The sequence below is a fragment of the Ursus arctos genome, unplaced genomic scaffold (assembly GCF_023065955.2).
Source record: "Ursus arctos isolate Adak ecotype North America unplaced genomic scaffold, UrsArc2.0 scaffold_25, whole genome shotgun sequence".
NCBI lineage: Eukaryota > Metazoa > Chordata > Mammalia > Carnivora > Ursidae > Ursus > Ursus arctos.
The window spans coordinates 29,671,442-29,687,463 of record NW_026622930.1 but is presented as its reverse complement, the minus strand read 5'-3'; the positions used below and the strand labels follow the sequence as shown (position 1 = coordinate 29,687,463).

The 16,022-nt window shown below is 46.0% G+C and overlaps 1 protein-coding gene across 2 annotated transcripts in view; it reads right to left on the bottom strand.

Annotated features, from left to right (window-relative positions):
• The window catches only part of MAP3K9 (mitogen-activated protein kinase kinase kinase 9), a 75,989-nt gene that overhangs the window by 23,927 nt on the left and 36,040 nt on the right, over positions 1-16,022 (bottom strand). For both annotated transcript variants that reach the window (XM_026519628.4, XM_026519627.4), the window contains exon 3: positions 7,767-7,947. In XM_026519628.4, coding sequence (XP_026375413.1) covers positions 7,767-7,947 — 181 coding nt within the window. The remainder of the gene's footprint in view (positions 1-7,766; positions 7,948-16,022) is intronic.

Sequence of the window (16,022 nt, the reverse complement as noted above, 5' to 3'; positions counted from 1 at the left end):
GGAGACAACTAACCTTGACTGCCAGGTAGAGGAAGACAGGGATTCAGAGACAGGGGTCAACACGTACAAGCCATGCCTTGCCCTCAAAGAATCCCAAGTGGCCTCGCATGGCTTCAAAGTAAAGCAACAGGCCAACCAATGCACCAGGGCATCCCAGAAGATCCCTACAGATGGCCCCCCAGAGTGGTCTGGCCAGTCTCCTTGGACAATGGCTATTCCTTGGTGAGCCCTCCAAATACCATCACTTTATGTATCTCAACAACCAAAAAAAGCCTGGTAGACAGTTGCAGGTCTTGTCTTGACAGTGAGCTGGATTTTAACCCGAGGCTGATGGCAACCAAACTGGACACTTCAGGAAGCCTTCCCTGACACTCCCAGGTGTTTCGGAACCCTTGTCCGGGCTGCAGACGTCTGTTTAGCGGTCTGTTGGCCAGCCTACGGGCTCTTCAAGGGCAGGGATAGTAGTTTAATCTTTGAATTCTCGGGCCTCATACATAGTAGGGACTCATATAGTAAATGAGTTGGTGGGTGGGTGTGGGGAAAAGCGTATGGTCAGATGGTCCTGCAGGCTGCACTGTGGACCCTAGAGTAAGCCCCAAATACCAAGAATTCCACTATTATTCTTCCTGCCAAACTTTTACTGTCACTCGTTGAGACAGCGGTGGTGCCAGGCAGCGCTACTCAGTGACCTCCAAGAACTCTCAGCACTGCCGACGAGATTTCCGGCTCACAGCGATTCTCATCTTCAGTTGTCTGCTCCTGGCATTACTGCCAACCTCCACTCTGGGCAATACAAACCCCAAGTCCCGAAGAACCCCTCTCTTCTATCTAGGCGAAGACAACTGGTGTCTGAGCCCTAACTACCTGGAAAGACAATAGAGTGTTTCAAAGATCTAAACCTGTGTCCTCTTTGTGTCCTTGCGATGCCTCTGGGATGGTTTCCATGGAGATGCCTCAGGCCACCTGGGAGAGGGAGGAGCTAGGGACTCTACCCCTCTCAGTTTCGAGGAGGGCAGCTCTGCTCTCGCCTGGCTTGTTTCTTCGTTCATCTGCATCTCGCTCCATTGGAAAGTCTCCACAACTAAGAGGAGCTGGTCAAATGCTGCTCAAGGAAGATTCAGACAGACTTGAGTCAAATGTCTACTTTACCACTCACAGCAGTATGGCCCTGGGAAAGGAAGCTCCTCGGTTTTCCTCGCCTGTGCAACAAAGACCACGCTTCCCCCTTCACAGAATAACAGCAAGGGATAAATAACGTGACTACTACTTCTCCAGAAGCTTCCATGTATGGCTAGTGAACGCTGTGTTTCCCCTTGGGAAGGGCCTGGAACAAGCAAGCATCTGGTGGGGTCAGGGAAAGCCGGCAGTGTCGGCTGGGCACCTTGCTGAGGGACACCAGCATGCAGGCGAGAAGCCTTCTGGGAATGAGTGAACCAGTTTCCTCTGCCAATGTTCCTCTTTATTTCTGTAACCGAAGGTGGTAATGTAAATGAAGCCTTGGTGTTCCTTTGGCAGGAATACAGTCCAAGAAAGGAACTAAAGAATCACACACTGGGTGGGTCTGAGCCCCAGGGAGAGGTGGGCAGAAGTCCACATGATTTACCTCAGGTCTGACCTACTCTGATGTCCTCCCAGGGCTGAGAGAAGGTCAAGAGGCCCTTTCAAGACTGTGTGCAAGCAGCCAAAGTACCAGCTCAGCTGAAACTCTGCCTCAGCCCCTCCCCCAGCAGAGAGCCGCCAGCTCCCCCAGTGCTCTCAGTGATTTCCCAGGAGCCCTTGCAACCTCACCCCAAACCCTGGGGAATGCACCCTGTGTCAATAATTAACCACCTCCAGGGCTATGGTAATCCTTTCCACTATTTGGTGGGTGGGGTCACAGGTCAGCGAGGGGTGTTCTGTGTTTTCAAAGTGAGGAAAAGCACCAGAGTGGCCAGCAGCCCGACCAAAGGCACGGCAAATCCTTAGCTGGACTGGGATGATTTTTCTTTTTTTTTTTTTTAAAGATTCTATTTATTTATTTGACAGAAATAGAGACATCCAGCGAGAGAGGGAACACAAGCAGGGGGAGTGGGAGAGGAAGAAGCAGGCTCATAGCAGAGGAGCCTGATGTGGGGCTCGATCCCATAACGCCGGGATCACGCCCTGAGCCGAAGGCAGACGCCTAACCGCTGTGCCACCCAGGCACCCCTGGGATGATTTTTCTTATTAACCTATGTGGTCTCTAAGACACACACCCTGAAAGGAGAAGGCGTCCCTCGAATGGGCTGCTACACGTGGTAATCAGCTGTGACCCCACATTCCAGAAACCACACTGACTGTTCTATGACCTTTGGCAAAGGGGCGCCTGGGTGGTGCAGTTGGTTAAGCATCCGACTCCTGATTTTGGCTCCTGAGACAGAGCCCTAAGTTGGGCTCCGTCCTCAGCATGGAGTCTGCTTAAGACTCTCTCTGCCTCTCTCTCTGCCCCTCTCCTCTGCTCACTCTCTCTCTCTCTCTAAAATCAATCAATCTTTAAAAAAATATCTTTGGCAAAGACAGTTGAACCATCACATGAGAAAACACTCCATAAATTGTAAAGTAACATTAAACTATTCTTGTTGCTAACCAGACCTCATTCAAAATGATTTATTAATGTATGTAATATATACATGAATACATTGACACAATATATATTTATTGATACGGTAATATGCTCATGCTATATTATATTCCAAAGGCAGCTTATGAAACAGAATAATCCCATTTAAAGGGATGGGTAGATGAGCATGTGAACAGAAATACATGTACCGTAATATTAATAGAGGTTATTCTTTATTTTTTTTTTTAAGATTTTATTTATTTATTTGACAGAGACAGCCAGCGAGAGAGGGAACACAAGCAGGGGGAGTGGGAGAGAAAGAAGCAGGCTCCTAGCGGAGGAGCCTGATGTGGGGCTTGATCCCAGAACACTGGGATCACGCCCTGAGCCAAAGGCAGATGCTTAACGACTGCGCCACCCAGGCGCCCCTAGAGGTTATTCTTTAGAAGTGGGTAATGGGTGATTTCTTTTTCCCTTTTTTTCCATCCATATTTTCTAATTTTTTTCATTTTACTTCTGTAATTTAAAAAACTTAAAATGCCTCTACTCCACGCCCCCCACACCAGGCAAGATGTCATTACAGGAGACCACTAACCACTGCGCTCCCCACACAGCACCACCAGTGGGTAAGGGTTTCGTCAACTACTCTTCCTGAGGCGGTCTAAATCCGAGCAGGTTAGGAAACGTATGAAGTTGAGGATCTGGGCCACTACCATCATATCCTCCATCACAGCATATGGAAGAGGCCCAGAGAACTACACACTCGAAAAGCAGTAAGACAAGCTCAGCTGGCCTTGGGCACCCAGCACCAGCAGAGGCCTAGAGGCCCCAGACCCCAGGGAGTTCCAGAAGGGTGGGGGGTGGACGCAGGCTCAGCCTAGTACCTGGCAAAGAGTTAGCATTCAACAAACAATTCCTGAATGAGTAAACGAATTATAAGTCAATTTGGGAATGAGCTTTGTCCAACTTCCTAGGCCTGCTTGGGTCCCCTCTGGGACATCCAGCTGGGCCCCAGGCATGGTGCGCCAATCATCCTGGGAGAGGCTGCCCAAAGTGCAGGAATAAGAGTATACCAACGGCAACAGTTGGTAGGCACAAAGTTCCAAGAGACATAGCTAGTTTCTTTTTTTTTTTTAAGATTTTATTTATTTATTTGACAGAGAGAGAGAGAACACAAGCAGGCAGAGCCCCAGAGGGAAAGGAGAAGCAAACTCCCTGGAGCCTGATGCGGGGCTCGATCCCAGGACTCTGGGATCATGACGTGAGCTGAAAGCAGATGCTTAATGGACTGAGCAGCCAGGCGCCCCGAGACATATCTAGTCCTAGTCACAGCTTTACCTCTACCACCTGGCGGAACTTAGGCAAGTGACTTAAACCATCTCAGCCTCTGTCACCTCATCTGTATAACTTGGGGGGAGTCTTGTGAGGAACAAATGAGATAAAAAAAAGAGGCACAGCGTTTGGCACACAGCCTCGCTCATAAGCATTTGTGTAGGTGGTGAATACCGTTACCAGGGTATGCATATTGTACATACAGCAACGGGCGCGAGATTTCCGCTGGTGAACGTACAAGAGCACTTGGAGCCACTTAGGTAAGTAGGCTCGAGGCGGGTGCGATTAAAGGCGCATCTGATGGGCTCCAATACACTGCTGCTTGCAGGAAATGCTGCAGCATGGAAGCTGACTGTGGCAAGTGGCTGACTGTCCCCCAAATCCATTCTCCCCTTCTTCCATAATAAGAGTTTTAGCTGGACACACAGTTATCCAGCGGGAGCCTACATTTGCCTCCCTCCTTTGGAGCCAAGTGTGCGCACATAACCGAGAGCACGCAATGGGTGCGTACAGAAGACATGGGCACGACTTCTGGGTTGTCTCCAAATCAAAGACAAGCTGCTTGCTGACGGATAAGCTCTTTTTTCTCCGTTTCTGCAGAATATAATGCTGAACTAATAGTCACTCAGATGTAACCATTCAGACAAGAACAATGCACCGAGGGACCCAGAACGAACCTGGGTTTCTTTTTCTTCTTCTTTTTTTGAGAGAGAGAGAGACAGAGAGAGCACACAAGCAGGGGAGGGGCAGAGGGAGAGGGAGAGAATCTCAAGCAGGCTCCATGCTCAGTGCAGAGCCTGACGCAGGGCTTAATCTCACAATCCTGAGATCATGACCTGAGCCAAAACCAAGAGTCAGATGCTTAACAGACTTAGCCACCCAAGGGCCCCAAGAACCCTATGTATGTTTTTTCCTATACGTACATACCTATGATAAAGTTTAATTTATAAATTAAGCACAGTAAGAGATGAACAGTATACTATAATAAAAGTTGTGAAAATATGCTCTCTCTCTCAAAATCTCACAGCTCTACACTCACCCTTCTTCTTGTGATGATGTGAGATGATAAGAAGTCTACGTGATGAGATGAAGTGAGGTGAATGATGTAAGCATTGTGACACAGAGTTAGGTATTCTGATGATGGGTCTGGCCTTCCAGACCATGGTTGACCACGGGTAAACGAAACGATAAAAAAACAAAACCACTGATAAGGAAGGACTACTGTAGTCACAGGCAAAAAAATGAAGTTAAAGGTAACATAGGTATAAATATTCATAACCTTGGACATGATTTCTTAAATATGACACCAAAAGCACAAGCAACCAGAGAAAAAAATAGATAAATTGGACCTCATCAAAATTAAAAATGTTTGTGTTTCAAAGAACACCATCAAGAAAGTAAAAAGAGGGGCGCCTGGGTGGCACAGCGGTTAAGCGTCTGCCTTCGGCTCAGGGCGTGATCCCGGCGTTATGGGATCGAGCCCCACATCAGGCTCCTCCGCTAGGAGCCTGCTTCTTCCTCTCCCACTCCCCCTGCTTGTGTTCCCTCTCTCGCTGGCTGTCTCTATCTCTGTCAAATAAATAAATAAAATCTTAAAAAAAAAAAAGAAAGTAAAAAGAAAAAGACCACAGAAAGGGAGATAATATTTGCAGATCATGTATCTGATAAGGGACTTGTATTAAGGATATATAAAGAACTCTTTCAACTTAAAAAGAAGACGACAACTAACCCAATTTTAAAATAGGCAAAGGATCTGAATAGACATTTATCCAGAAAAGATATACAAATGGCCAATCAGCACATGGGAAGATGCTCAACATGAGTAGTCATTACGGAAATACGACCAAGACTCCACTGAGATACGCATATCTAACAGGATGGCAATAATTAAAAAGACATATAACAGCAAGTGTTGAGAGGATGGAGAGAAATCAGAACCCTCCTATGTTGCTAATGAAAATGGAAAATGATATAGCTGTGGTAAAAAATAGTTTGGTGGTTCCTCAGAAAGTTAAACACAGAATTACCATATGGCTTGGCAAATCCATTCCCAGGCATATACTCAAGAGAACTGAAGATATGTTGACACAAAAGCTTGTATAAAAATGTCCACGACGGCCTTATTCACAACTGCCAAAAAGTGGAAACAATTCAAATGTCCAGCAGCTTATGAATGGATAAACAAATTTCCATACAACGGAATATTATTTCGCTACAAACAGGAACAGAGTTCTGACTCAAGCTACAACACGGATGAACCTTGAAACTGTGATAAAAGAAGCCAGTCACTAAGACCACATATTGTATGATTCCATGTGTATGAAATGTCTACAACAGGCAAACCCACAGAGACAGAAAGTAAATTAGTAGTTGCTGGGGGTAGGGGGAGGCAGGGTTCAGGAATGACTACTAATAGGCACTGGGTTTCTTGTGGTGTGATAAAAATATTCTGGAAACAGCAGTTGTAGTGGTTGGAATGGTAACCCTAAAATGATATGTCCATGTCCTAATACTCAGAATCCTTATGTGGAACAGAATCTCCTCTCAAGTCTCTACAGGGAGTGTAGCCCTTCTAATACTAATGTCAGACTTCGGGCCTCCAGACTGCAAATGTCCATTGTTTAAAGCCACCAGGTCTGTGGTAATTTGTTACAGTGGCCCTAGCAATTAAACAATGGTGATTTATACAAATTTGGTAAATTTACCAAAAAGCATTGACTTCTACATTTTAAAGGGTGAACTTTATAATTAAGATCTCAATAAAGCTGTTACTTAAAATACACACTCAGGGTGCCTGGATGGCTCAGTCGGTTAAACATCCGACTCTTGACTTCAGCTCAGGTCACGATCTCAGGGTCGTGAGACTGAGCCCCGCCTCGGGCTCCACACTCAGCGCAGAGTCTGCTTGCGATTCTTTCCCCCTTTGTCTCCCTCCCTCTCTCCCCTACTCATGTGCGCTTTCTCTCTCTTTCTCTCAAATAAATAAAATCTTAAAAAAAACCCTGAAATACATACACTCACCATATACACACACCAGCTCACTTTACAACTCAGCAGGAAGAAACAACTTCATGGGCCAAGTACAATGATAACCTATGGTCCTTTCTTTTGGCATACCACGTGACGTTACTATCGCTCAGCCATGATGATGCACTCTGTAGAAGCTCATCCTCCCACCAGTGAGGACAAGATTTTTATTACTTAATTAATTTATTTATTGAAGACAAGATTTTTAGATCCATGTCCTTATGACCTATTGGGCTGATATTTACTAGGGGGTGGTTGGTCTAATCTGTGACCCTGAGGTTCTGGGTATCTGCTTAAGACCCATCTTTTCCCATTTCTATATCACTGTTCAACAGATAGAGCCCTGACTAAAAGGTTAACCAGACAACTAGAAAGGATAATTTCCAACCCACGAAAATGAAAGAGATTGCACAAAGAATACTCATTAGTTGAAGAGCTTACCATGGGGACAAGTCCAGCAGTAACAGCCACAGTTACTAAGGCAGCCAGGATGACCCCGGGAAAGGTTCCCAGGAATGACCGGGTGCCCTCGCCACCCTACGGTCAGATATGGGAGTGTCCACTGCCCCTGGGATCTACTGGTCTTTCCTATGAGCAATCACCAACACATAGAGGTGGTACCTGCCACCACACTAAAGGGACTTTGGGTAGGTGAAGGCATTGGAAATGGTCCCATGCCAACCTGGAAATTACTGTAGATTGCTCTGAAGGGGTCGCTTAGACCTATTTGGAGAGCCTGGGAGTCTACGCATCAAGTCTCCAAGTCCTGAAATGTGTGTGCAGCCAAAATGGACCTGGGAAGCACTGACCCTGAGCCTCTGGACCTTACCTCCACACGTCACTGCCTTTGGAAAACATGGAGGCACGAATGACTTCGGGTGCCATCCAAGCATATGTCCCTGCTGCGCTCATCTTTGTGGTTCGGTGCCATTCTCGAGCCAGGCCGAAATCAGTGATCTTCAGAATCTTGTTGCTCAGGTCTCCATTCTCCACCTTCTGGAGGATCAATACTGGGCAAGGAAAAGACACAGAAGAAATTAGAAAGTCTTTATTAATCACAAGAAAACCAGTGAATACAGAGTCCTCCTGCCAGACTCTTGTCCTCTCCTTCAGGCTCCCTGGGTAGCTACCATGGACTGATGGTAGGAACCATCATTTTTGGTAAGATTTTTTGAGCCAAGTCTTTAATAGGCACTATCTTTAACTCACAACCACCTTATGAGGTGGGTGCCATTGCCATATCCTTTTTACAAGATGAGGAAACTGAGATACAGCACCAACGAATAAGCCAGGACTGCAACACAGGCAGCAGGACTCAAGAGTCTATTAACCCTCACGGCGTACAGCCCATTCACACCCTATGGAAGGAGCCGTGAGGTCACAGCTGACCCTTCTGAGGACAGCCTACTTGGGTTTCCTGTCTGCCTGGGCACTCCTGGGCCATAACCACTCTCAGACCACAAGGAATGGTGGAACACAGTGGATTTTCAAGGTTTCATACTGTACCTGGACAGTTTCTATGAACCTCTCCAAGTTACTTTACTTAAGCCTATAAGAAAACAAGTCTTTGGGCACAGAGATTTTCCCTTGACCTGGGAACTCACTCCCAGGCTGACAAATTGGAGAAGTCAAAGGGTACACACATGTTCACAGCCACGAATCTCTCTGTGGATATGACCCAGGAAGAAAGAAATAGTGCACTGAACCAGTTATACCCTGGGCCTGTCTCCCAAGTTCTAACACCAAAGCACCACCGTGTGGAGCCATCTTGGCTCTCCTAGGATGGTAGACGAAGCGGCCACCTCTCCAACAGGATGGTTCCAGGGATATGTGTCCCCTTGCAGGAGCCAATCTTCCTAAAAAGAGCAGAAATGCTAACTGACTAAAGTGCTGTAAGCTAACTCTGAGCGGGTGATGGATGCGAGCAAGCCAGACCTCCATTTCCACAAGTAGGATGGTTCTGAAGGTTCCATGTAAGCACCACCTCTCGTGAGCGGGACATTGAACCGCCGAGAATTCAGAGCTCTATACTCAGGATTTCAGAGAAGGAAGAGGAGTCTCTCCCCCTCCCTGCTATTCAAGTCCAAACGGGGAGGGTGGGGAAAGGAACCCACTGAAGACAGAATGACAACTAAAAACAGGTTGACTCAGTTCTTCCAGCCACTCTGTCTAGGTAAACAATGAAAAAATGAGTTCTGAGCCCTACATGGGCCGGGTTACACCCTTCCTGGGTTGATTCTCCACCGACTCCCACTGAGGGGCTCTTAAGAAGGCTTTACCTTTGCCTCTCTGAGAGATCTTTGCAATTTAAGACTCTCTGAGAGCTCAAACTCTTTCGGTATCTAAAGAAAGGGACCTGTGATGGTGGTACTTTGGGAACCAAGGAGGGGCTTGGGGGTACCTTTGAGGGCAAGGGCCTTAGACAGTTCCCTCAAATCACACACTGTACTTTTCTATTCCTGCCCCAAGCCTGCAAATGTCCACTGAATTGTTACATATTGGAAGGATGTGGGCCAAAGATCTCTGCATCCTACGTGCTTTTCAGAAAATCAGCAGTGAAGAGGGATTACAAGGAGCTAGGAGCTGGAAGCACAAAGAAAACAGTGCCAGCCCCTCCCTAGATCTAATGGACTGGGTGTCCTTCCTCCACACCCTCTCTTGGACTCCCCTGACACACCCCACCTGGCTCTGAGTTGAATGGATCCAAGCCTCTAAAGGCTTGGACAGATTTAAAGAAAAAAAAAAAAAAACTGTCTCCGTCTCATCAAATAACAAAAATCTTTCCAGATTCTTCTGTGCCCCTTCCCCATCTCTGCCAGCACAGATAACAGACAAATATGCACTCAAATTGCTGGGCCAGTGGCACTAAAGAAACTCCTCATTCCCTGTACTGAGGCAGCCACCAGCCGCTGACCATTTCTAAGCCGCCCTAAAACCAAAGATTCGGAGTGAGCCCATCCGCTTACACAGCCAGTGGGGTTTGGTCTTGTTACCCACCGCCCCTCCCCCCGACTCCAGGTGCTGGGACCGGGTAAGTGGGAGGAGGGTAACAGTTTCACGATACATAGGGCCAGCTGAGCTTCTGCAGAGTCTATGCTGGAAGGGGGAGCAAAGAAGTTTAGGTTCTATTGGAGGAAATGGAATTTTAGAAAATGAATGGCCTGGTGAAGACGATGTTTTAAATACCCTAGTCTGTCAGATGGCTTAAGAGGGTTGGCAGAATGATGGAGATGGGGCAAGAATCAGCCCAGGAAAGATCTGCCTGAGTATGAGTGCCTTCAGATAGGGCAGGTCCAGTCCAGTTCCACCTAGTCCCCCCCACGCCCTGCTGCCTGAAATCCAGCGGACTTCAAACAGGTTTCCCCATCTGTCGGACCCCTGAAGGCATCAGAATTAGAAATCCCTGGCCTTGGGGTCCTGACTTCAGCAAAGAGGAGAGGCTGTTCTCAGAAGCCAGCCAGTAATCCTGGCTATGACTCTCGATCTCTATCTAGTTCCAAAACATTTTTCATCCCCAAAAAGGAAATCCATACTCATCAGCAATCATTCCCCATTCTCCCCTCCACCTGGCCCTCAGCAGCCACCAATGTGCTATCTCCATGGATTTTCCTATTGTGGATACTATGTACAAATGGAATCGTGCAACAGGTGACACACCTGGTTATGCCACGTAGCATAATGTTCTCAAGGTCCCTCCATATTACAGCCTGTAGCCACATGGCATTCCTTTCTAGGGTTGAATACTATGCCATGGTATGTATACACCACAATTCGTTTAGCCACCTGTCCAGGACAGACACCTGAGCTGTTTCCACCTTGTGCTTATCGCGAGGTAGTGCCGCTCTGCACACATAGGTACGTCTCTTTGTTTCTGGACCTGTGTTCAGTCCTTTGGGATACGTACCTAGGAGTGGAATTACTAGGTAATTATGATAATTCTATGTTTGCTGTTTCCACAGCAGCTGCACCATTTTACATCCCCACCAGCACCGTATGAGGGTTCCAATTTCTCCACATCCCAACACACTTATTTTCCTTTTTATTTACTTTTTAAAATTATAGCCATCCTAGAGGATGTGGAGTGGTATCTTACTGTGGTTTGGACTTGCTTTTCCCTAATGACTAATGATGCTGAACATTTTTTCATGTGCTTGTTTGCCGTTTGTATACTTTTTTTTTTTTTAAGATTTTATTTATTCGACAGAGAGAGAGACAGCCAGCGAGAGAGGGAACACAAGCAGGGGGAGTGGGAGAGGAAGAAGCAGGCTCATAGCGGAGGAGCCGGATGTGGGGCTCGATCCCATAATGCCAGGATCACGCCCTGAGCCGAAGGCAGACGCTTAACCGCTGTGCCACCCAGGCGCCCCAGCTGTTTGTATACTTCTTTTAAGACTTCTTTCTATATATTCTGGGTACTAAATCCTTATCAAATATATGATTTGCAAATATTTTTCCCCTTTCTATAGGCTGTCTTTTCACTTACCTGACAATGTCCTTGGATGCACAAAAGCTTTTAACTTAGATGAAGTCCACTTCATCTGTTTTTCATTTTGTTGGTCATGCTTCTGATGTAACATCAAGGATATCATTGCCAAATCCAAGTTCGTGAAGATTTACCTCTATGTTTTCTTTTAAGTGCTTTACAGGTTCAGCTCTTATATTTAGGTCATTGACCCATTCTTAGTTCATTTTTGTGTATCACATAAGGGTGCTCAACCTCATTTGTTTGCATGTGAATATCCAATTGTCCCATTTGTTAAAGAAAAAGGCTTTACTTTTAAAAACAGAATGGAGTAGTTCCCTCCCAGTACACTTTCCCTGGGGAGAGAAAGGTTATAAACACAGCAGCTCACTCTCTATACTACTGCAGTGAGACCCTTCTGAGCTCCTACCACTGACAGCCACAGCAAAAACAAATTATTGTGCTTTACTTCTTAGAAAATTTAAGAATGTTTTTTCCAAATCGAATGACGTCCATCCAAGTGTATCGTATAAAGCTCACCCCTCACGGGTACGGCAGCAGAACAAATGCTGAAAACAAGACCAGGCCAAGTCAATGGGGGTGCTGGCCAGGTAGGGGGAACAGAGAGGAAAAGGTGCATCTGAACTAAAAGCCTTAGTAACTAACCAGACAGAGGCTTGACGGAGAAGGGGAAGGTCCCCAGCCTTACAGACGTGGGTGACGAGTAGAATGGTGGCACCCCTGACTGAAGTTGAAAGGCAGAGCCTTTGGAGGAAGCCAAGTTCAATTTGGGATATAATGGGTATAGGGTGGCAGTAACAAGAGTCAGTATGGATCAGGAAAAAAAAACCCGAAAGCAGACAATTTAAATTCCAGCTTTAACACTCTATACGTGACCCTGGGCAAGTTCCATAAACTCCGCACTTCTACTCTCCCTTCTATAAAATGGGGATAAAGACTAAAGGCGATGTAGTAACGAAGCACCTAGCAGAGTGCCTGACACCTAAACAGGGACTCGGGACACCACAGCTATTATTGTTACTATGATGATTGAGTGTCTCCTCTGTAAGTGCGAGCCACGGGACTCAGCGTCCACGGTACTGACGACACTGGTGGGAAGCCTGGGGGTCCCTGACAAATGATAACCATGCAATAATTTTTTGCTGTAGAAATAAAGGGAATGGTTGGTAAATTAATGCTAGCTACCCATTACTGATCCCTTGCTATGTAGTGGCATGATGCTCTTTGCATAATATATGTAAAGAGCTTTACATACAATGCTTTGGTTAATCCTTAAATCAACCCTATGAAGTAGGCACAGGTATTTCCTCCCTTTTACCCATGCTGAAACGGACACAGACCGGTTAAGTCAGTTGCCCACAGTCAGAGAGGAATGGAGGGGGGTTCCAAAGCCAGGCCTCTCTTCATGTGCTGTGCCATCCAGAGGACAGAAAGGAATCCTATTATCTTTCGGGCTTATTTCAATTTCTGCCAGATCCCTAGACAGTCATTGGTTAACTAGTCTTCACTGCTCCCCCTTTTCCTGAATTACTCCTTTAGTACCCAAAACCATTATCACACAATTTAACACTATATACTTCCCCTAAATCATTCCCAAGTGTTGCATGCATGTGTCTCATGAGCTCCTCTGGAAGCTGATAAACAGGACTCCTCAAGGGCAAAAACCCTATTCTCTTTCTTCTGGAACCCACACTGTTCTCTCTCCAGGAACCAGCACAGAACCAGACTCTCTGAAAGAACTGACCCCTCACTGGCCACTTATTTCACTGAAGAAGTATTTTGTGCATCTTCTCAGATTACCCACTTCCCCATCCCATGGCTGCTGGGCGGGGGGGGGGGGGGGCATCCCCCCAGGGCCATCCATCCCTGAGGCATGAAGGGGAGCCAGAGTGTACCAGGCAAGATAATGAGACTGGAGAGAGAGGAACACCTCGGCCAGGGGTCACTGGTGACTAACACATCCAGCTGCTGCCAGGTCGGGTGGGGGACCACAGGGAGGATAAGCTAGTAATTCTGCCCTTAAGGGCCTTCTGTGCAGACTGTATGGAAAGATACAAGATAAAATTGGGTATTAGGTCAAGACAAAGTGTACATCAATAGGGGCCTACGTTTTGCTACAATCATGAAGATAAGCAGTTTTCCAAACCTCCGTAACCCATGGACATTATTCATGATTGTTTCCAGATCAGGACACCACCCATATACCATTTACTTAATATTTTTCTTTGCATTGACTTTTTAAAAATTACTAAAAGAAATCTTATATTATTATAAATGAAAAACACAAATATTCTATTATCAGCTAACCTGTACAAATAAATGAAATGAAAACAAAAACAACTGTTATTAAGTTTCAGTAGATCTTGTCACAGGTCAAACTCTGACCCTAAGGCCTTCTGTCTGTTAGAAAGAAATATTTAGAAGTGTTGAGAGAAATAAAGGCAAACTAGTGCCGAAACGAATGTCGAACCTCCATGAATATAGAGAGGTGGAGTGACTTTTCTATGGGATTCAGTGGTATTTCGTACAGACCACCTAAAAGGCCAGCTCTTGTTAGGTTATCAGAGGGAGAAATGAGTCAGGCAGGGGTGGCCACAGAGGGCTTGGAGTCTGACCTAATATCATTTAGCTGGAGGACAGGCTCTCAAAACTTGGCATAACTGAGGAGACACTCCCATATGTCGTAATGGTAAATTTAGCTTTGGTTGATGATTTATCATTTTGAGATTTCTTATTTATTATTCATCTCCATTAGCACAGGGGGCTCTGATTTGCTAAATATTCACCTTGGCGCCAAGACTCCCGTCCCCAGACCTTCATGTAATTTGAATGAATCAGCACCATCTCTCCCAGATTAAGCAACTGGTCTACCTCTCTTTTGAGGGCTGTGCTCTGCTTGGTTTAGTCTTTTTCCCCCCAATTTACTGTCATATGTATATACACCTAGAAGAGTGTATGGTCTAAAGAAAAGGAGATGAAAACTCCTGTGACCCCATCCAGTCCCTGAGAAGCTCCGTGTGTCCCTCCCCATCATATCCCTTTCCCGACTTCTGTCATTCGTTCCTTTACTTCTTTTTATAATTTCACCACCTATGTATACATCCCTAAATAAGATATTATTTAGTTTGGAAAGAGTGAGGAGCAAATAAAAATGGAGCTGGGTGTACTGGTTTTCTAGGGCTGCCATATTATATGACCACCACAAATGTGGTGGCTTACAACAGAAACTTACTCTCTCTCAGTTCTGGAGGCTAGACTTCTAGTCCAAAGTCAAGGTGTTGGCAGGGCTCCTCTCCCTTCAAAGGCTCTGGGAAAGGAAGAATCCTTCCCTGCCTCTTCTAGCTGCTGGTGGCTGCCAGCAATTCTTGGTGCTCCTTGGCTCAGGGCAGCATTAACTCCAACATCTTCATCTGGCTGTGTGCCCTGTGTGTGTCTGTCTCTGCGTCTTCCCATGGCCTTCTAATCTCTGTGTGTCTGTATCCAAACTTCCCTCTTCTTATACAGAAGCCAGTCATTGGATTAGAGCCAGTCTTAATCTAGCGTAGCCTCATCTTGACTTGATTACATCTACAAAGACTCAATATCCAAATAAGGTCACATACACAGGCATGAGCTCTTCTATATTTCCTAGCTCTAAGTTCACCTTGGCCTACCTCTAGTTCTCGGGTTGGGCAAAGAAAACACTCGTCTATCCGGTAAGGGGGGCAAGAAGGAACGCACAGGAGCTTCATCAGCACATGAGCAAGACGGCCAAGTGCAGATAAGAATCTGGACCAGGCTCCTCCAGGCAATGAGTCCTCAGGTTCAATCAATGTAACACCACCAGCTGCTGAGTTGGCGATGACAGCCCTGAGTCACACTGCCGGATGTCAACTGCCCAACCTCTAGGTCTGGTGCTCAGCCATGCTCTTGGAGTTCCCCTTCACAGTCCATGGGGCTTTTCCCTCATCCCTCTCCTGTGTTAATTAATCGCTGTGTCTGGCACCCCACTTTCTCTCTTTGCTGGCTTCTTCTCTTGTTTTGGTGGTGTGCGTTCTCTAGTAACTCCTTAGAAAAGGATGCATGGAAGGTGCCTCTTTGTTGTTGTTGGAAAATGTCTATTTTCCATCCCTATACCTGGTATAAAAACGATTAGAGATTTCCCTCCATATTTTTGAAGACATTATGCATCCGTTTCTTGCTTCCAACACTGCTGTTAAGAAGCCTCAAAGCCATTTTGCTTCCTGATGCTCTGTAAGTGATGTGTCTTTTTCCTTTGGGAAATTTCTACTCTCTTCTTAGTCCTCTGTGGTCTGAAATCTTAGAGGGATGCAGCTTGAGGTGGGAACTTAGTATTTTGAAATCTGCACACTCATGTCTTTCAGTTACAGAGAATTTTCTTGAAGTATTTTACTGTTAATTTCCTCACCTATATTTCCGTTGTCTCTCTCTAGAACCTCTGTTATTCAGATGTGGGCTTTCTAGACTGGTCCTCCAATTTTCTGATCCTTTCTCCTCTATTTTTCCCATCTTTTTTCCTTTTTGCTCTTCTTTTGGAGATGTCGTCACTTTACCTTCGAACCCTTCTATTGGGTTTTTCATTTCCCTATCATGGTTTTAATT